Below are 21,911 nucleotides of genomic sequence, written 5' to 3' on the forward strand. Positions count from 1 at the left end.
TTTAGTCAGTGGTGTTTCTGAACTGGCAGCAACAATGTGCACCTGCTCTTATGGCTGGATGGGACAGCTGAGTTCTGCAGGTTAACCTAATCTGTAGAACTCACTAAATTTACCTTATTCTGAAAGTCTGAAATAACCCATAGCATAATTACAGGAAGAGACAAGGAGGGAGATGGAAATTATATGCATAGTGGAGAGAATGTGATGCCGGATGTTGTCGATCTCGGAGCTAAAGAAATCTAAGAATGTGTTGCAAAGTTGTGATGAGGGAGGTAATGTGGTGGGGCAGTTTGGCTTTAGCAAGCTGTTGATGGAGGAGAAAATATGTCCTGGGTTGTTATGGTGATTTTCAATGATGTGAGAAAAGTAGGTGGATCTAGCAGACTCTTTTGTAACCTTATATTCAGACAAGTAATCTCTCCAAGCCTGATAATGTACATTTAGGCCAGAAATACGCCACCTACGCTCAAGTTTGCGGGAGGCTGCCTTCATAGATCGCAGATGGTCGTTGTACCAGGTGGCTGTCACGGACGTCCAAAGGGACTAACCGTGGGGAGCAGGAGAGCGGAAAAAGACCCATATGCGTAGCGGCGAGACAGGAAAAAGGCCCGGGCTCATTAGTGCAAAGAGTTCAGGAATGCCGTATAGAAACCTATGCCCTCAGGGAGCGGACGTGGGGCGCCCTGGTGCTAGGCGGGTCTCAGGACATCCGAACGTCAATGCTGAGCGAGGACAGAGTGCAAGACCCGGAAATATATAGCCCAAGGGAAAGAGAGGGACAGGAAGGACAGCAGACCGGAAACTAGGGACAGGTCAGAGAAGGAGCGCCCTCTGGCTGCAGAGGGCGTGACAGTGGCAGGGCAAGAGAAGGAGATGGTTCGAGTTTTTAAGGGAACAAAGGTGTCAAGGGTAGATAAAAGAGCACTGTCAAGTAACTGTATTTTCGATATACAGTTACTATGTTATTCAGTGACATATTTGCATGTCATGTGTGTGTTTAGGCGTTGTTATAATTGTATTATCATGCTGTGCCTTTAATGGATATTGAATGAATTATTTTAGCCCACCAGTATTTTTGCAAGGAATTAAAACTGAGTAAAAAAGCAAATTTGTTAAATGTTTAGTCAATATCCAAGATTTCTTAGTATTAAGAGGTGAGAATGTTGGAGAATTAATCATTGTAAAACCTAATTTTGGAAATGTTAATGGCTGACATGCATTTATTTTCCATTTTTCTGAAGGAAAGCTAATCAATGGGTTACTTGGAGGTCTTACCTTTCGCCTTGGTATTGTAGATATTTTGCTTAATTAAAATTGACAACTTGGAGATTACTTGGGATATTGAAGGTTTTAACCTATTAATTTAATATTGAGATTCCTGCACCTCATAACTGGTACACCCTTGCTGACAATATTGGTAAAACACTCACGAAAAAAAGATCAGAGCGCCTTTTGCTAATGGATTGAGAGGAAATTCTGCCCTAGATCACATAAAAAAATATTTTCATTAAAATTAAAATTACAATTTTCATTAAAAAGAAAAAAGAAAAAATCAGAGGAGGAAGGTTGTCTTTGAAGCCATTTCTAACACATTGTATGAAACAACGATCACTAAAAACCTTGCGGAACGCAGCTGACTGGTCTGCTGAGATGTGTTTAAGTGTTTGTCAAGAAAAGTAGATTCTAGTACACTCAATTATAATTCTTTAAAAGAAGATTTGTTTTTAAGATGTCATTAGGTTGTATCCAAATGTAAATCTCAAGTAAAATAAACTAGGAGCTCACATAAGGAGCAATAAGTTCACTAAATAGTTAAGATGATTGCAGAAGAAGTCTGGTCTATACTATAGGTTACGATAACAGTCAGACTTTTTTTTGGTATAACTAAATTGTTTTTATTATGAGTAAATCAAGTGGTTTCATAATTGGTTTAAACAGCAAGAGAGCATGGTAAATGGTAAGAAACAGATTTTATTAAGCATGTCTAGAAAACATATACTGTAGTACATCAGCATTAGAAATAAACAAAACATGAAGTAAATCTGGATATTTACAAAAATCATAAAACAATGTGCAAGTAATGTGACATTCCTACTATGTTAAGATGTATATTGCCTGAGCAGAATAAGAACTGAATAACAGGTACCGTGAGATGGTAATGTTTAAAGATCTAGTACAGTATGTTTGTTGGTATTAAAGACTTAACATTGGAAGGTAGTTTAATAATGGCTTGGAAATGTTAAAGAGGGAATTACAAAGACAACACTGTTAATTCATTTCTTCTGAACAGAAGGTCACATAAGTGCTTAAAAAAACTAAGAGTCAGCATCACATGAAATTTGAGATAAGGCTGCAGTAATGATCGAAGAAAGGACAGCCGGTGTGCATTGGAAACAGTCAACACAGAAAACAAAAATAGAAGTAACCTTCTGACAAAGTCATCTCAGGAAAAAAAGAAAGAAGAAAACATTCTGACTGTTCCCACTGCGACGCATTTCTTGAGAATTATAATACAGTTAATTCCTTATGTGTACAGTATATGGTGACATTTGTTGTCCTAAAGGATCCCAAAGCACTTCATTCATTGCTGAAGTATTGCACCCACCTTCATCACATTGTACTTGGTCACTAGAATCAGACACTGGTCTAGGGCCACCAATTGGTCATCCAACACCACTTACAGCAGCAAATCAGTTTTCATTAGAGGTCTCCCATCCAAGCATGACAAAGGTGCACATAAACCAAACTAAGGAAAACCTTTGTACATGTGTATAAGATCTTATACTTAGAAACACAGTGAAATTATCACTGTCGCAAGCCTGCCATAATAAAAAAAAACTATATTCTAGTCTTTACCAGGAGCAACAAATAGCATTTTGCACATGTCTGGGAAAAACAGAGGGAAGCGGTTAAGATTCTCTGAGCTAGGCAGGCCTATTCCTGGGCCATCAAAAAACACAGTTTGGCATGCTCAAAAACTGATTGTACAGTTCTTCAGAGTTCAGAAATTCTGGCAATTAACACAGGCCAAATCTTTGCACAAAAACAAATGTAATGTGCAGAAAGAGGCTACAGATATGGATACACTAACAGACCCAAGGAAATGTTGCCATTTTTTCTGATACAATTACCAAATTATCTTGTTCATTTTAATTTATTTCTCCAAGCTACTTGAATTAAATTAAAAATATATAAATATCTTACAAAAAGTAACATGGTATCAAACGTGTATATCCAAGGAATCACCTTACTGTACGTGACATTTCTACTGTGCTGGGTCTCAACTCATGGGACTGCATCTTACAAATGATCTAATCTCTTGGTGTTTTTCCAGAATACATTTTCTTTTGAAATGATCAACAGCCAGAAAATCTGTAGGCACTCTGCATTCTGTAGTATCATTCAGATTTCTTCCATGGTAGAGATCCATCGACGAGTTAAATGAAGCAGCATCTAGTTAGTATTGATTTACCACCTAGCACTAAACAGTTTTCAATGTGAAATGCACTCACTGACAGCTGTGATCTATAAACAAGATCGTTCTGTTTCTAAAAAGTGTAAAGGAATTGGAAGAATTCTTCTTACCCAGTCCATGAACTTAGGAAATACTGCAGAAAGGATTAAGAGTGCAGATGTGCTAATCAGAATGTAAACTATTACTGTACATCAAGTAGCATTCTATCAATTTGGAGATTAAATAGTCAACCAGTTTAATTTACAACTTTAAATAATTAACAATGTAAAATCCCTAATTTGGTAGTTAATTATTTCCCATATAAACATTCATTTTAGCTGCCTCAGACCCAGATACCTCTCTTTCTTTCTCTAAGAAGTACTGTGGTTGAAAGAGGATTAGGAGACAAGCTTAGTAAGCAGGATTTTATACAGTATGCCTTTATCTCTCAGAAATATTATGTTCCAACCCCCAATCCCTTTTGTCTTTTCATCTTAAATAAAAATGAACTTTATAAAAACAATAAAGATATAAATTATATTATAACCATGGAATAAAAAAAATCCTGGGTGGTGATTCATCATATTAATTAGCTATTTGGAAGAAACTGACTTGTACAACCCACAGAAGACTAAGAAAGAACAGTGAATAATTTCAGAATTTCCTGCCCTCTGAACTTTTAATCAGTCCAAGTCTTGAATACAGCAGCCTCCATATTTAGTGTTAGCCAGATATCACAGTACAAGAGAGCTTCACAATATCAGTTTAAATCTTTGCTGCATATAAAGATAGTTATTTAATTCACAAACATTTTTCCATTTTCATACAAAAAATTCTACTCTATAAAAGAATACTATAAATTAATGATAAGCCAACCACATCTGGCTGTTGGCCAATATTCCTCTCCTTCAGTTTAAGACTACTGGACTGCATGGGAAATTATTAAGAAATACACTGCACTCTCCAAAGTTCTATGCCTAATTAACTTTAATTTGCCCTGGCTCTCTGTGAAATATGGAGTGAACTTTAAGGTTTTCTTTCTCAAGGACAAGTACTGTATGAGGCTCTGAATGACCTATTGCTTGAATACAGTTTAGGTCTTAATACAAATTTGCCTGTTCAGGTCTTTTTGCTCAACTGAAGTCCAGACTCCACAGATTGGGCAATAAAGCCTTCTCAGGTGCAGACTCAAACAATGAAGTTTATAAAAACCTCACTTAATCATTTGAGCTGTCAGCATTAAAATGGAATGTTGGGTTGACAGGGGTGAAGTTTTTTTTATTTTGTTTGTGCTTAATTGTGGTTTAAATTCACCATTAATATATTGTATTAACTGTAGTGAAAGCTAAAGAAAAGATATATGCTATAGGGTGTAATTTTATGGATTACCAAAAACACATGCTTTAAAGAAAATGTTTATATGACTCATTATCTGTATCTTTCCACACTCACAGTAGGGTTTCACCCTCATGTACAGTATAACCAATGAAGCAGCCTGGCACATCATCCCTGACTGGTATGAAGTCAGGCCTGAGGGTAGTCTGTTGTCTGTATGGGAGATGGAGCCAGTGGTTTCTTGTGTGGGTTCAAAAATGAGGCATGTGCTGGAGATAGTAGGTATCTTCCTAGCTGACTTTCAGTGCTGAAGGACTCCATGAGTAACTGTATTTCCTGGATGGCAGGTTTAGGGAACTTTGCTCACTGGTTTGGTGGGAAGTTCCACAACTAATTGACAGGTAGGGGAGGTAAGACTGTAGAATACAAGTACAAGTACAAAGATGTTTGGTTGTCCTATCAGGTATTTTGTAGAGCAATATGAGAGTGCTGGAATTCATGGGTTTAATAACAACAATAATAATAATAATAATAATAATAATAATAATAATAACAACAACAATAATAACAATACTACTACTACTACTAATAATAATAATAATAATTGCTTACACTTATATAGCGCTTTTCTGGACACTCCACTAAAAGCGCTTTACAGGTAATTGGGACTACCCTCCACCACTACTGTGCAGCATCCACTTGGATGATGTTTGGGGTTTGGGGTTGGTTAACGGGTTTTACTTTTAACGTGCCACTGAACATCTGGTACAAGATCTGGTCCATGATGTCGATACTTCTGGCCAATTCAAGATCCACCTACAAGCACATAATTTATGTTCTTCACATGCCGTACCTTCTCATCACAGAACGTGCATCCACTGCCATATAGTTAAGATGGTGGGGAATGACCATTTTTCATCTTGTTTTAAGGGTCAAGATCCTGCTATCATTTGGTGGAGAAGTCAGTGAGAATGTCCAGGTCATCTGTACGTTGGACTCCAGCTGACCTGTGGTTGCTACTGTACATAATCCTAGGAGGCTTGTTGTGGCATGTCGTTAAAATAGATGTTTAACAGGGCCAAAGCAAGGATGCACATACTGTATTTTTAAATGTTTATTTTGAATCATGCACAAGAGCAATGAATGAATGGTGAGAGCACACCACGGAGTCATATGTCTCCTTATGGAATGCTACAATCCATTTAGTGTGAATAAAATCAGCAAATCTTTGCAGGCTTGTAGGCCGTATCTCACAACTTATATGAGGGAGTCCCAGGACGTGATTTTAAAGTGAGTGCTTCCATCTAGATTGATCAAGAATAGCCCTCTTCTGTTTAATGGGTTCACCAGGCAAAAGCAAAGATGTGATGACTTGCCTTTGATGTACAGTAGGGTGTCCTTTAGTCATCAGCCAGGGCTAATGGTCTACAAGAATTATGATTACTGCCTGATAAATCACCTTTCTCAAAAACAAAACTGAACCTTTTTATATCAAAGGCCTGATATTGATTGTGGAGAATAACGGGATGCTTTTTACAGTTAACGTTACCTCAGCCAACACCTCTAAAGAGTCACTTTAAAAAAATGTTTTTCTCCAAGATCTGGCATCTTCTTTCCTACAGTACATCAAGCCAATATGTAAATATGTATATAATACAGTTCAAAGTCAACAAGAGAATTTCCTTGTAGAAAAAGGACAAAAGAGCAGGACATTTGACCTCTTTAATATAAGAACACCATTTTAATTGTTGCCAAAGCGAGGTGTCCAAAGCAAAAGAACAGCATGAGGCAATTTGGATTAAGTTTATAAAAAGGAGCTCAAAATCACAGTATATGACTGTATTGTCCAGTTATCCCAAATATCAAGTTAAAGTTACTTTAACTAAAGTTACATTTGATTAGGACAAATAAATAATGAAAAATTAGTTATGAAAATAATCATATAAGATTAACCTATCACTATAGTAACCTCACTCGCTGTCTTAAGATGATAAACAGTTTTTTTCTGTTCCCACAGAACACGGATTCATTCATACAAATTCTCGCAGCTCTTCATCAGTTTTAAGTTTGTCAGTCATGATCATTCTTACCCCTGGAAAGACTATAATAATTTTGTTAAACTTTTCTCAAACGTAATGGGCTGTGTGAATACTTTGTCCATGAATGGTATTAACTCAAGTGAAAAGTATATTTTTATATGTGTGTATGGTGCGACTTAATTGCAACCTTCACTATAATGATCTCCTTATGTTAGCCTGTGTCTGTCTTCTGGCAGTATCTATTCCATGAGCAATTACTCAGATCAGAGGGAAAATGACAGTGGCAATAGTCTAGTATATAGTGTCACCATTTTCCATGTTTTATATTTGTATTTGTGACTAAACCTGTGAAACTGAAACTGTTTTGTATCCATGCTTTTCAAACAAATTACATTCCGTCGAAACATATATCACTTTTAACAGACTACAAAAAACACTTCGCTTGTATCATTATACTGTAGTTGACATATTCAAATGTATCACTCATATGAGTTGGGTTTTTTTTTGCAAACCCGAATTCAATATCGTAATGTAAGATGTACATTATATTTTACTATTCTCAAACGGATGTACTGTAGTTATTGAACTCCTCAAGCCTTACAGAAAGGAAATATTGATCTCCAGCCCGTTTTGGCTTTACTGCGCTGCTGGAGCTCAGCATGTCATGACAGCAGTACGATAAGCAAAGGGTTCACAAAAGGTCAGTTTTAAGTGCTCTGATTTTAAAGCCTCTTCACGGGGCTAAGGTTAATTAAAGTGTGATATGAGTTATTATAACCCTTGAACCTTATGTTTAGTTAATTGCTGACTTTTTCCAATGTTCTCGACGAGCAAAAAGACAACCGTGTCAATAGCCCCATATTCTTCATTCAATATAGCAAACTAGTCGTTTCCATAAAACTGACGCCGACGCTGAAAGAAAACTTTTCATCTCGGTCAATACGCAGATGATCACGACTGAAGTTCTTTACCCCATAAAACACAATCAGAAGATTAAGGCCGTTTTATCCATTATGTTAGTCTGGATGTTTTGATCAGTGACGCGATAAGCGTCCCCCATTTATTTTAAAGTAAACATCAAAATATATGTTCTTGTGTAGTCGAAACTACGTTTCTGATCATAAACAATCCGAATAGAAATAATATTTTTGTGCAAAGGAGAAGCGGCAACGAGCCCGTAACAATATAACCCAGGAGGTGGCGCTAGAAATCTGCAATAATATACACATTTTTATTATCCTTGTTTATTTAGATTGCACCCATTATAACTAGCAGAAGTAATTTTAGCTTTGTGTAGCCAAAGAAAACGAGTGACAAGCGTTTTTCACGAAGATGCGGAGAATTGTACCCCGTATAGTTACTGTACACTAACCGTTATATTCGTTAGCTACTATTTAACAGCACAATATTTTCATGCCATAATATTATTAATAATAGTAACAACAGTACTGAGGTACCAATATGTAACGCCAGCGTTAAAAGGAGTTACTTAAACGTTCGCTATTCCCCTCCATTAGTCCCCAATAAAAGCCTTTGCGGAACTAAGTTTTGACAGAATTTAGCTATTAAATTCAATGTGACTTGTGCGCTTGAGAACTGCGATCTTCAGTAACCAAAAACGGCTTCTCCGAAGAGCAAGGCATACAGTTTCGTTCAGCTACAAACCACTGGGAAAAAAAGTCACTTAAAAGACTCACCTGAAACGGCAGCTACAGTAAGAGCTGCGCACAGCAGAGCTACCATTAACTTCATCGCACCTTCTTCCTGCAGGTTTATGTACAGTGTCGTTACATGGCAATAGCTAAACTAAAATCGCCAGAGGGTGAAAATTAGCTGCCACGGCAAGCATTTTCAATGCACTTCAGAACAAATACTAGTTAAAGGCTTTTAATCCAGTGAAAACTTTGCTTCTGTTTCTAATGAGCCCTTGATCGATTTCCCATTGGCTTTCTCGATCCGCCTGAGCTGGAGCCGCAATGAGATTCCTCAGTGCCATTGAGGAGCCGGGTGGGGGGAAATTTTCATTCGACCAATGAGAGCTGGGACGTGGCATAACCTCCAGCACTGAAACGCAAGCAGATGGACAGAATTGGTACAAACACGGAGACGATTAAAACTCGGTGGAAAAAAATACACGAGGTTTGTGCAGTATTCCTGTGTATGCCGACTTACTGTACAGTCATAGGCGTAGAAAAAACAAATTAGAAGATACTGTACGCGATGTCTGAATATTACTTTAGGATGCTTTTATATGTCTTTTCATGTACTGTACCTGTATTCGTTTTGGAAAATCGCTATATTTCAATAGTTCTGGTTAACTGATGCAATAACTAGGGCAAAGTAATTATTTATTTCTTGGCTTGTTTTATGAAGAGGACCTTAAATGACGGGAGAATATGAGTAGTCTTTAGAGTCCTATACAAAGAAGGACGTGGGTTCAAGTCCTTGCTGCAGGTATTCCTGTTGTACCTTAAACCAAGGGTATTTGCTCCATTTGGTGCAGTCCACCTACAGTACCTGTACAAATTGATACCAGTGTGATCTCACCTAATGAGTCTCTATCAGTGTATTGAGCAAAATGGGTAATACACCAAATAGAATCTGTGTAACAGAATACAACAGAATACGTGTCTTCAACACTGTATTCAGGATAAGGTTCATGTCAGCCAGTGTAATGTGTTTAGAGGTAATACAATGTAAATTGATGTTTATTCTTTCCCTTTTAATCATGCAAGAAAATACAGCATGTTTAGCTTCTAAAATCTATGAATAATGTTTCCTGCACTGATGTGGATGAACTGCTAAGCTACTCAATAAATATGGGTCAAACTATCAGACCATTGACTTCAATGGAGTGTGACCAGCCTATTGCACCAAATTCCAATTTCTTCTGACAAATGTGCTTGTCTTCAATTCCTCACATGTATGGGAGATCTCCGAGCTTAAATTTAAGGTAACACATTCACGTACTGTACATTAAGGGTTTAAAAATACTTGAATAGTAAATGCCATAAGTGTATCTCCACATTGCAGAGCCGAATGATATTGTGATCAACTGAGTTTAAACTTTTAACAAGAACATGCTTTTGTCATTTTCAGGCTTGATTCTTGGAATGCATTAGGTTATGTGAGGGTGCACCAAAGCATGTCTTTAACAAGCTACACCATGTTCATAACTCAGCTGTTTTCATTTTAACCAGACAGTGTGTTCTTCTCTGCTTTTACAACTGCAATGTTCAACCTGGAATGTGTCTGCAGATCACACACATTTGTATATTGACAAAATCAAAAGCTTGGAGCAGCTTATTTATATCATGGATGTGAATTAGGAAAAGCCAAAGTTCCAGTACAGATCCCTGCTGTACACCACTATTTACAGTACAACACCCCAATCTGATCATTCAACTCTTGAATGTACAGTACCATGTTTTTTGTCATAATTTATCAGCCCAAACACATGTATTTCCCCTGCTGCCTGTGATTTTAAAGTTTATAATTTGAACTCTTTATAAAAAACCCTCTGAAAATCTAAATATAGGTTCTCCATTACTGTTGTTTCTTGTTCAAAGCAACCATTAACTCTAACTCTAACTCTGTAAATTAGACCTGTTAACTAGACTCACCTTTCCTAAAACCGCCCCCCATGATCTTGTTTTTATATAAATTATTCTCTAGTTCTATTTTTTTACATTTTCTTACTGTACAGTACATGCAATAGAAGTCTGATTGAGTGGTTTATAGTCCCATGTTTTGTTTTGTTTTTTCACCCTTTTAAGGTTGGACTTTACATGAAAAATCTTCCGATCCATGGGTACTACCTCTGTCCTGACAGAATGATGGAAGAGTTGTGTTGATGCCCTTTTATGATTTTTTTTTGTTTCTTTAAATACACTTGTTAGAATACTATCAAGCCCTGGAGATGAAAAAATCTCATATGTGTAAAACTTCTGCCCCTGCTCCAGTAATATGATTTAGTCTAGAATGTCGTTCCTCTATAGTCTGAGGCATGCTGCTGATTTGGTAAAACTCCCTGTAGGTCACATTAAATAGTTTGGCTTCCCACAGCTTCAGAATTCATGACCTAATGATGGGTTCTGAAGGATGGTGAGTCTTGGATGATTATGGTTTCTATAATCTTTTCCTTCTGCCTCATAAAACCCATTTTCCAGCTATGGATTATGGTTAATGCTGGTGATCCTGTTTCACATCTTCCCACTTCCAGGAATTCTGCAGTGTTGCCTAAAGATTTTGGTTTTAGCTGTGAATTGAAAGATTGAATAGAAACAGCATCTATGAGTTGCATTCAGGATTTCTCTTCAACGTCTGTCGAGTTTCAGGTACTACAGTGCTTCAGCCAACATTATCCATCTGATTAATTTCTTCAGTAAAAATGCCAGCTGTATGACTCCCTGGAGTGAGACTATAGGTTAAATATGTCTCTCCTGTGTGCATCAGTGATTCAGGTCCCTACTGTCTGTAATTCTGTGATGTAAGCCTCCCTACTAACAGAGCCAACAAAGCTTGAAATTTTGGAAGCTGTAACTTTTGAAACTGGAGTATGCCAAAATCAGCCTTTTGAGTACAAGTATACTGGATTTTCTCAGATCATGTTGAAAAATCTCTATGTTGATCCCAGTTCACTTGAAATATGTCCCTGTAATACCTCTCTAATGTCTCACAGTGTGAGGGAAATTTACTTTTTTTCCCTATTCAGAATAAAGCAAATTCTCCAGTTTTCTAAAAATCTACTAATTTCTTTTAAGCTGAGTTTCCAGTGCATCTTCCCTTGTAATATTTTGAAAGCAATGGTTGAATGAAAAAATAGTAGCACCAGTTGTTTATATCTTTGCTAGAATCAACTCTTTGTCCTCAACATACAATTTTAGACTATTTGTCCATGCTCTGAGAAAAGGATGCTTTGGTATACTGGTTTTGGAATCCTGCAAATAAAACCCTAGCATTTCAGTTAAATTCACTTATGCTCTTATAACAATGGCTACACTGCAGTTTATTTTGTGGAGATTCAAGAAGACGATGCAGATGGTTCTGGTAATAAATGGATTATAGTGGTAAGGTTTTAGCGAAAGCGCTGGACTTCCAATCACTCTGTCATAGACAAGAGCTTGGGTCTAAATCTCTAGCCCACAAAAACAATCCGGTGGATGTCCTTACTTCTCTTTAAATCACTTATAACTTAGTTCTGGTGAGAAAGGGCGAAATTGGTCCAGGTAAGACCTCCTATGAAACGTGGAGAATGCTAACATCTCAAGGCAATATGAACTGTTTTCTGTGTTGCTGCTTAGTCTTTACTCAGTACTAAACACAAAATAAGGAAATGGCAGCCACTAGTGGTAAGATGGGAAGCCTGCATCCACATTTTACAGTTGGTTTGCTGTAGCAGAAACAAAATACGTACGGTACACCCATCTCTGTTTTACTGTGTACTGTGTGTGAATCGCCAGAAGATTGCTTGCTAGAACACAAGTAATAACTTAAACAGTGCAAAAAAAAAGCCCTATGGGTAATGTTTCACTGGGCCTTAAAGAGAAAGCAAAAAAGAGTACAGTTTACAAGAAAGTCAGATAATGATTTCAGCTTGTCTGTTAGACCTGTCTGTTAGTATCCCAACTGACTACTATTAATATTACTGCTACTACTAATAAAGATACATTTTTTAAAAATAAAATAAAACAAGAACATAGAAGATAAACTTTAAGGCAATCAGACATAAGGACTAGCTTCTACTGAAGCCTACAAGAGTGAGTATAAACGTGAAGAAGTTCAGTGATGTGGTTCCATCATACCGTACATTATTTAGATCCTTAGAAGTCCAAATCCTATACTGGATATGTGACTTAAGTGTTGTGCTGTTGGGGCCTGGTGGGAGTTTGGAGTCTAGCTGCAGAGATTTGGAAATATTGTATACTGATAAGATTGTTAGGGAGCCCATGGAGCACAAAGTCACAGAAATTGAGCTTTGGATGTTAGAAATTCAAGAACTCAGCATTGGACGTTGATAAAAATGAGCATCAATGAGAATGAGCAAATGAATTAAGTTTACCCGCCAACTTCTGATTGGCCTTGCACCTGCTGGATCATATTACCTGTGAAGGGGCAGGTCAAAGTTTATCTTCCTGTTGCTTGACACTATCTTGGACGACCTCAGTTGTCTAAACTTATGGGCGCAGTGCTGGGTTGGGCTATTGAGCAAATGGGAGTTCCACATGGGCCAGTTACTTTGAAAATCGGGATGAATCAAAATGATCCGACTTACATAGTGTATTGATATTGAGAATCCATAATGTGCAATCTCCCATTGATGCAATACAGTACATTTAGGACAAGTGATTTTTCAGTGTTGTCTTCACATTGTTTTCATCCATATACAGTATGGCCATATACAGTTGTATATATACAGACTGCATTGTCCAACTTGCCCTAAAAGCAAGAACTTCAAAGAAAGTGATCATTGTTTTCAAAATCTTGCATATACAATAAATGCCCAGGCATATCAACAAATGAAACCAGTACTGATTGAGTATTTCAGACTAAGCCTAGTTAAGCCTGAAACCATACGCATGCAGAACACCATTCAACATGAAATTTCCCATACTTCATACTTCCCATACTTCCCAAAAAATGATTTTTCCCATTTGTGCTACACTCTTTTTGGTTTGGTTAGGTGGCTTCAAACTAATATCTTGATTTAGTGCAGTATATTTTCCACTCAGATTACTAGAAAATTGTGGAAACTCTTTGAAGAACATCTTAACTCTAACCCTAACCTATGCCAGATCTACAGCTAGGGTTAGGGTTAAGCTTCCCACAAAACGTAGGCAATTTCTGATAACTTGGCTGTGTTTCTGTGCAGGAATTACATTTAGGACAAGTGATTTTTCAATGTTATCTTCACATTTATTTTCTTCCATATATGGCCATATACAGTAGTCTGCATTGTCCTATAAGGGACTGTTGTCCAACTTGCCCAAAATGCAAGAGCTTCAAAGAAAGTCATCATTGTTTTCATAATCTTGAATTTGCTTTGAATGCACAGGCATATCAACAAACAAAGACAATACTGATTGAGTATTTCAGACTCTTAGTCTAGTTAAGCCTGAAACCATATGCATTGAGAACACCATTCCACATGAAATTTCCCATGACAGAGTACTTCTCAAAAAGACACTTTTCCCATGAGTGATACATTCTGTTTGGTTTGGTGAGGTGGCTTCAGACTAATATCTTCATTCGGTACAGCATATTTTCCATTCAGATCAGTAGAAGTCTATGGAAAGTCTTTAAAGAAAGTCTTAACCTTAACCCTAACCTATGCCAAATCCATAGCTAGGGTTAGGGTTAGGTTTCCCACAAAATGTAGTCAATTTCTGATCACGTGGCTGTGTTTCTTGGCAGGTGATTTTTCAATGTTATCTATTTTTTTCTTCCATATATCGTCATATACTGTATAAAAATCAACATTAAAAAGACATTTAAGGAGATAAACACTGCTCCACACTCCATATAATCAAATGCTACACAGTATCAGAATTATTATGTACTGTATATAACACCAATACACAAATTACAGAATGTGTGAGAACATTGCATAGGTTTATTTTTATTTGCATTGCAAACCTGTTTTTTTCTAGACTGTACAGTACTGTATGTGGATTGTAAATCAGTTTCCCTTTTTGATTCACTACAGTACCAGTATAAACATGACAATGCAATTTTGTGATCTACATGTACAGTACTTGTACTGTATTTGTTTGTGAAGCAGAATTTAAAAACCAACATACTTTCTTAGGTAATGTTTTAAGAAACCAATTTTTTCATCTGTCCTGATTGTTTTAATGGTATTTTACTGCGATTCCTCATGAACATGCCTGTTTTTTCTCAGAAAAGTTGTTTAGTAAACTATCACAGTCTGCAATTGGAGCTAGACTTGCTGAGAAAACAGTTCTCTCAGCCTCTCGTGGGAAGATTGTGGTGGGCAGGTTATCATCAGCACAGTCAGCAAATAGGAAATAACCCAATAATGACCTGAGGAGCACAGAATGTCAAGGGTTCAGAATAAAAATTGTTAATCTGTTCAATTTAGTTAAGGATGAAGGCTGGGTGTCTGGTTGAAATGTCATACTTCATTGAAATCATCATTTCAAAAGGGTAAAGGTGGCAACAGAAGGGTCTGAGGTCATCTTCTTGGAGGACCAAATCATCTGACATTTCATTTTCATGCAGTAGGTTCTGGAAGGTGAAAATGGGTGATGTGTTTGTCAACATAATGACACTAAATCCATAGCATGGCAGGATGTAAATTTGTTAAATATGGGGGAAGAACAGCAGGCCAGGACATTTAATATTCTCTGCTCCCGAGTTGCCTGACCTTAACCTCAATGACATACAGTAGCACGAGCTAGACAGGTGAGTGAAACAGATAGTTACACCCAGTATACATACAGTATGCCCCGAATGAACGAGATGGATGAGTCTGACTGGCTGTGGATACATTGCACACACAGTATTTCCATACAATTGAGATTTGAATAAGTGTGCTCTAAACATACTGTAACATTATTAGAATAATATATACAGTATCACAGCATCAATTCCTATAATAAAGCTTTTTCTCACTGCAAGACATTCTACAACAAAAGCATCATGACAGAAGCTGCTTCACAAACTGTAGGAGACCTCCCAGATTAAATGCTTCAAAGCAAAGGTGTGAATACAATGTAATTCAAATAAGGAACAAACATGTGCTGCAGGTTATATTCATATTGTTTCTTTTCGTGATGCTAATGAAGATGTAGGATCTTAACAAATAAACCCCTTGATAGAAAACTATATGTAAATTCTCATAAAAATCAGTTTTCCTAAGAGGGCTCATCTCACCGTTATGATAACCTGTATCGGTTTGTGGTTTGTTTTTTTCATATGATGATGTTTAATCTTGACAAAATAATTTACAAGATAATTGTATCTTAATTCTTTTTTGAAAATGTAATGTGACTAGATATGTATCTGGAAGTGGTGTTATTGAAATCCTGTAATTTTAATGTGATATTTTAAAAATAATATTGTATAAACAGTATACTGTATTACAATACATACCACATCCAGTATGTGTCACAAAGGCATATTAGGATTAATTTTAATATACATATGTATATTTATCAATTTTTGTAAGGGCTAATGAAAACAATACCTAGAATTTAATTAAGAAGTTAACCAATTAATAACAGAATTTAACTTCCCATCTGCTTAAATGAGGTTGCAGTTTTATAGTATAACTTTTTAATTTTATTGTTGACTCACACTCTGCAGGTGCTAATTTGTCGTATTGGTCAATATCTTACCAAAAGAAGTTCAGTAAATAATGTTCCCTACAGTGTGAGTGTTTATAATACGTCAAACAAATGAAAGAGCGGGTCTTAAAATGTTAAACTCAAACATAAAATGTTAATTTTGAAGCTTTTAATTGAGTTCTGTGGACACTCTTTTTTGCTAGCAGATGTTTAATTGTGCATTCTTGCATAATGAACATGAACACACAAAACAATTGTTAAAGAAAACCAACAGACTGTGAATGTAAGCATTCATGCATTCTTAAATGTAAACAGTTATTTACTGTATTGGTAAAAACATCATTAGTCAAATTGAAAAAGTAGTCTTAATAATGCCACAGCTTAGCAATAACATTTACTCTTTAATCTGTTTTACACAAATATATTGAAAGAAAATGTGTTGATGTTATGGACCTTTGCTTACCTATACCAAATAATTAGATATTATGTATATACCATCTTCACAAGAAAACAGTTGAAAACAGAGATCTCAGCTTTATGAAGGGGTTGTTAATGCCAGTAGTCACTGTGGAAGCCTTTGGCATCAGAATTAGTTTGGCTTCTTTGAGTTATTGTCTGTTTGATCCAAATGCGTGTTGTACTGTGAACACAATTTTCCTTGAACTTATATCCACACACATAAAGTATATGCTCTGTAACCTGTGTGTGGTGAAATGTTAAGAGTATGTGCAGCTATGGTTATTAACAAGGCGAATTTCTCTTTCATCCACTTTCCACTATTTTTTTATTATTTTATTAGGGTATTTTCTACTTTCCCCCTTTTCTTTGGATCTTCAAAACTAGTATGTCAGTTTAACTTTCTTTATTTGTAAATAGAAACATACAGTACCTTGATGGACGGTGTAATTATTGCAAATCCCTTCTGAACATTTTTTGTTTGTTTTTCTGAAGAGTAGTGCGTAGTGAATCATTATCGATGAAAGAGAATAGATCAACGATATAAAAAGCACCAATGAAATTACTTGAAAGTGAATTAGCACAGATACAGCATCCCTCCTTTCAGGGTATATTTACAAAATAAAGCCAATGTTCCAGATACACATCCCATATTCCCCCTTGAACACTTAAGTGCTGAACCGGTTTTACAGTGTAATATTAGCAACAGCTATGAAGATTGACAATTTTAAAACTCTACCTGAGAGACTACTGTATATAGAAACTGCTTCATTGACCACTGTTGAACTACAAGGATGCAGCAGGAAAGTGGACTAAAGATGGACATCAGAAATAATGATGCTGGAGGACCAGGCACCTACTGTAAGTGCTGGTTTTCTGGTCTTAGTTACACATTTGGACCCTAAATTGGCTTACAAAAAGATTTGTATAAACTGACTGGTTTTAGCTCTTAAACATCTTGGACGTTGCTTTTTAACTACTGCGTTTCATATGTAAAATAAAATCCCAAACCTTTGAACAGAAAAGGGAATCTGAAACTCTTGAAATCAAGCAACATATTAGTTTAATTAAGGCTTCTATTAAGTAATGAAGTTCAGGTATAATGAAAAGCAGCAGATGTGTTGGCCTTCAGGACCGAGGTTGGGGAAACCTGAATAGAGTATTTGATACTGTAGGTGTTTTTATTCTAAAATCACATGAATCTACAGTTTACTATTGCACACCAATAGAAGACACTCAGCTATGTCTGCCACAGAAAAGGGTTTGAATATTTGTGCTGTCATGATGTTTCCATTTTTCTTTCATATTCTTTATTGTACATAATGCTTTTTTTGCTTTTGAATTGTAACTTCAAAGTGTCACAACTGCGACCTTCAAAGGAATCAAGTTTAAAAACTGTGGTTGAATCTGTGCTGAAAACTGTGCTTGTACAGCTTGTACAGAATATCGGTCATTTTGTCTAGCCAGGTTTTGATGTTGCATGCCTTTGGAATTACAGTACCTTCAATAGAGTCATTTAGAGTAAGTTGGTATAACTATAATGGTACTGTATTACTGCAGGTGTTAAGTCACCCATCTGAGTACAGCCTGAGTGGGATTACATACAGTAAGTGGAGTCCAGGCAGTGAGCTCAGTACCTACGGTGCCAGCCGGAGTGGTTGAGAAATTGCTGGACTGGTGCTGTAACATAGTGCTGCTTCAAGGATGCAGGACTGGGAGCTGTCACAGACGCTTGTACAGTATTGTATATCCCGTAGGACTTCCAGCCACCTCATTTTATTAGTAATTTCCTCATCTTTTAACTAAAAAAATTGGATTAAGACTGGCCTGCAGGCGTTGTGTGCAGATTCATAATATTGTGCTTCCTGTCCTCTCAACTGGGCTCAGTCAGTCTAATTCACATGTTTTTGCTACAGAGCTTTTTATTCTGTACTCATTTCTCCCCCAGTACAAACTTTTAAATCCCTTTTAGTTCTCTTTCCTTCAGACGTGCAAGGAAACCAGAACCCAAGGTGCTTCAAAGAAAACTATTTGCTTCTGTAGCAAGCGTGTTCACACTGTAGTTCCTTGTTAGGTACTCCACCCCTAAGACTTTGCACACAAATGGAAGAAACTTGTTTGACACAAAGATTCTGCATCATTTTACTTTGGCAACTTTAAAGGCGGACATTTGGAGCCTTTTTTGGATCCTGACAGATTGGAGGTAAATATATTTGCTTCTCTTGATAGAGACATGAATTGGACAGCAAGAAGAATTATTAAAAAGGCCAAGTGCACTTTAGCAAGGGAAAATGTGGACATACTGTACATCAAATGATAAGCTCAAGTAGGATGACTTTCAAAGCCTTTTGCTTAAGTGCAAAAAACGTACAATTCTTTTCCCTCAGTAGGCACTCTGGAAACAGACAATGACTCAGACTATTAAGCAAATAAAAAATACTGTACCCTTTTCCATATCCTTGATTTCTCTCATTACTGTATGTGTTTAACTTCAGGCTTTACAGACCTTTTAATAACAAAAGAACACATTTTCTCTGAAGCAAAAACCTTTGAAAATACCTGATTATATAATGTAAAGCAGTTTATCATTAAAAAAAAGGTAATCACCCAATTTTGTAATGTAATGTTTTTTTTTTCCATGAACAAATATTGGTTTATTTAGGATTTGTTTATTAAATTCTTCTGCGTAGGTTTACCACTCGATTTTTCATGAAAAAAAGTACTTTTACAGAAATGTGTGACGTTTTTATATTGAAATTATACAGACTCTCAAACCAGGAATAGTGGAGTGTCTCAAAAGTCCAAGTCTACTATTGCTTTACGTGTCTTTTTCATTCTCTCAACATGCTATGAATGAGGTTGTTTCCTGGACATTCAATGTCACCACATTAGTACATCTGCTGTAGAAAATTAGTTGGGAAATGTCTGCAGAACCATATGGAGATTTATAATGTATAACCATGGGTCCCTTGGGATCTTTCTATTTGGAGGCTGACACCTAGGAGGATGAGTAATAGAAATATGGATCATTTGGTAGGAATGTTTGGTTTAGGCAGGCAGAGTTGGAGAAGGAACAAAACTAGTGGTACTGTATTACTCTGGAGCAGAATGGTATTGTTTAAATTACAGATAATGCCAAGAGTTGTACTAGAACACCTGTTGTAGAATTGCAATACTGACATTGGAAATGGACAACCATTTCCAGTGATAATCATGGGGGGCATCGGGACTATAATAATCCAATTTATTTTAATATTATTGTCGAAGAGCAAAAGAGGTATGATGTTCAACTGTTCTTTTTTTTTTCCTTTGTAATGAAAGGGACAGGTTTCTGACTCTCACATTAAAATTATGCAGATTTTCTGCTCCAGTTGTGGCCCCACTGGGCAGCTGCTGTGACTGTAAGGTAGATGTTATTAAATGTCTCTCAACTCTTGCTGCCAAGAACAAGCTGGTTTTTAAAAGAACACGTTCCTGAAAAAGAAGCAGCAGGACTCCAAACTTTAAAATGAAGGAGAAAAGAAAACATCTAATAAAATGGTTGAAACCATACCTCTGCTTTTTCTCCACTTTTTTGTTTTCATTCTCATTGGAGATATGCAACTGAATGCAGACTCAAAGGCATATCCCCCTGGAATAAAAGTTTTTTTTATATAATGCATTTTATAACTAGATTTTATGTTTATATTTCTTTAAATATTTAAGATCCAATATTCACTCTTTTTAGTAATTTCATCTAGTCACCTTTGTATAATGTCTTTCTTTGCTTTGGATGTGAATGAGTTTGCAATTGTTCTGGATCCCAATGTTTTATTTTATTTTTCAATGTGCATACAGTATCTACGTGATAAAGAAAAAAGATATTCGTCCTCCAGCTTTTCATATTTTATTACTCCTTTCATATAATTTTGACCTACTTTACTCCTGTTAAGTGCTGTGTGTGAAGACATTGACATTATTCCCCTTACTAATGGAACTTTGGTTTGCCATTCCCTGCTAGTGTGTTGTGTTAACATGTGTATTTACTCTCTTCTTCTAAAGTGCAATTTAACTGCAATCGGTTGCATAGGGTAGTTGGGCTTTACATTCAGGCTTTTATTGAAATATGGTTTATGGAGACTTAAAAGAGTTGCTAATTGCCACAAATTCCTTGCCACGGGAAAGCAGGTGAAAATTCGGATGCACAGAACACAGTTGCTGTGTTCATATGCAGGAACAGCATGGACCAAAATCTGCGTAACATACTGTGTGCATGTATGCATGCTTACCTTTGACTGTTATGACTACTGTTTTAAGTGTCTTGCTGACATTCAGTGATTAGATTCACAATGTCTTTTCGGTGCTCACCACAAGAGGAGACAGAGGAAAAAGGACAGAAGTTGCTTTCTATTTTTTTTTATCTTCAAACATGGTATGTTGTACTATCAGTATGCAAACAACTCAGCATTTTTGAATGTCTCAGTACACTGATATAATATTTGTTTATCATATGTGGTTAAAAGGACCACATTTTTTAATTTATTTTGCTCAGTAAAACTACCGAGTATGCTACTTTTGTGAAAATAAAAAAAAAACATATTAAGCTCTGATTTATAGTGTTTTTTTTTAATTTGGAAAGGAAATAGTTCTTTAAAGTCAATTAATGAGAGATTTTGGATATAATTATCGCATTTGTGTATGCCAGGCTTGACAGCCATTGACTATAATTGGCCAATAGAGAATCTTTGAAAAGCGGCGAATTAACAGTGATGAGAAAGTAGCTTCAGAGAGGGTCTAATGAACTAAAAGAAGCTCATAGCCTATTACCACAAAAGAGCATGCAATTCTGAAATTCAGAACACATCTGTAGTTATCTCTGTATAATTTGCTGTTTAAGGAGGGACTTTTAAAGTCTAAAACTTTTATAAAACAATTTTGAAGCAATGACAAAAATCTACATTTTGTTATTTTAATAATATATAATGAGATGATATAATAATCTTATTTATTACTCCTACTCAATAGTAGTTTAGATAGAAGCGAATGGTGGATAATAAGTTGACAAGTGGCAATTGTGATGTTACATCATCCATTCAATAAAAGCAACATACAGTATAGTACAGTAACTAAACTTTGTACAAGATGTGTGCATCACAGTGTCTGTCAGTTGTCACCTAGATAAGACTTACATGCAGAGTCACACATTTTTAAAATAACATTGAATTACCATTCATTATCACACCAAGGTGTTCAAGTAAAGGGTATGTGATCTGTTTTGTGTAATAACCAGAACAATATCTAAGTAGACCTAAATGATTCCTCTTGTAACACTTATGTTAA

General features: G+C 36.3%; 1 protein-coding gene across 1 annotated transcript in view; it reads right to left on the reverse strand.

Annotated features, from left to right (window-relative positions):
* Positions 1 to 8,835, reverse strand: part of chrnb3a (cholinergic receptor nicotinic beta 3 subunit a) — a 31,563-nt gene extending 22,728 nt beyond the window's left edge. The window contains exon 1 of the mRNA XM_015345883.2: positions 8,526 to 8,835. Within this exon, the coding sequence (XP_015201369.1) occupies positions 8,526 to 8,580 (55 nt within the window). The 5' untranslated portion in view covers positions 8,581 to 8,835. The remainder of the gene's footprint in view (positions 1 to 8,525) is intronic.
* Positions 8,836 to 21,911: the final 13,076 nt, after the last annotated feature.

The sequence above is a fragment of the Lepisosteus oculatus genome, chromosome 1 (genome assembly GCF_040954835.1).
Source record: "Lepisosteus oculatus isolate fLepOcu1 chromosome 1, fLepOcu1.hap2, whole genome shotgun sequence".
NCBI classification, from domain to species: domain Eukaryota; kingdom Metazoa; phylum Chordata; class Actinopteri; order Semionotiformes; family Lepisosteidae; genus Lepisosteus; species Lepisosteus oculatus.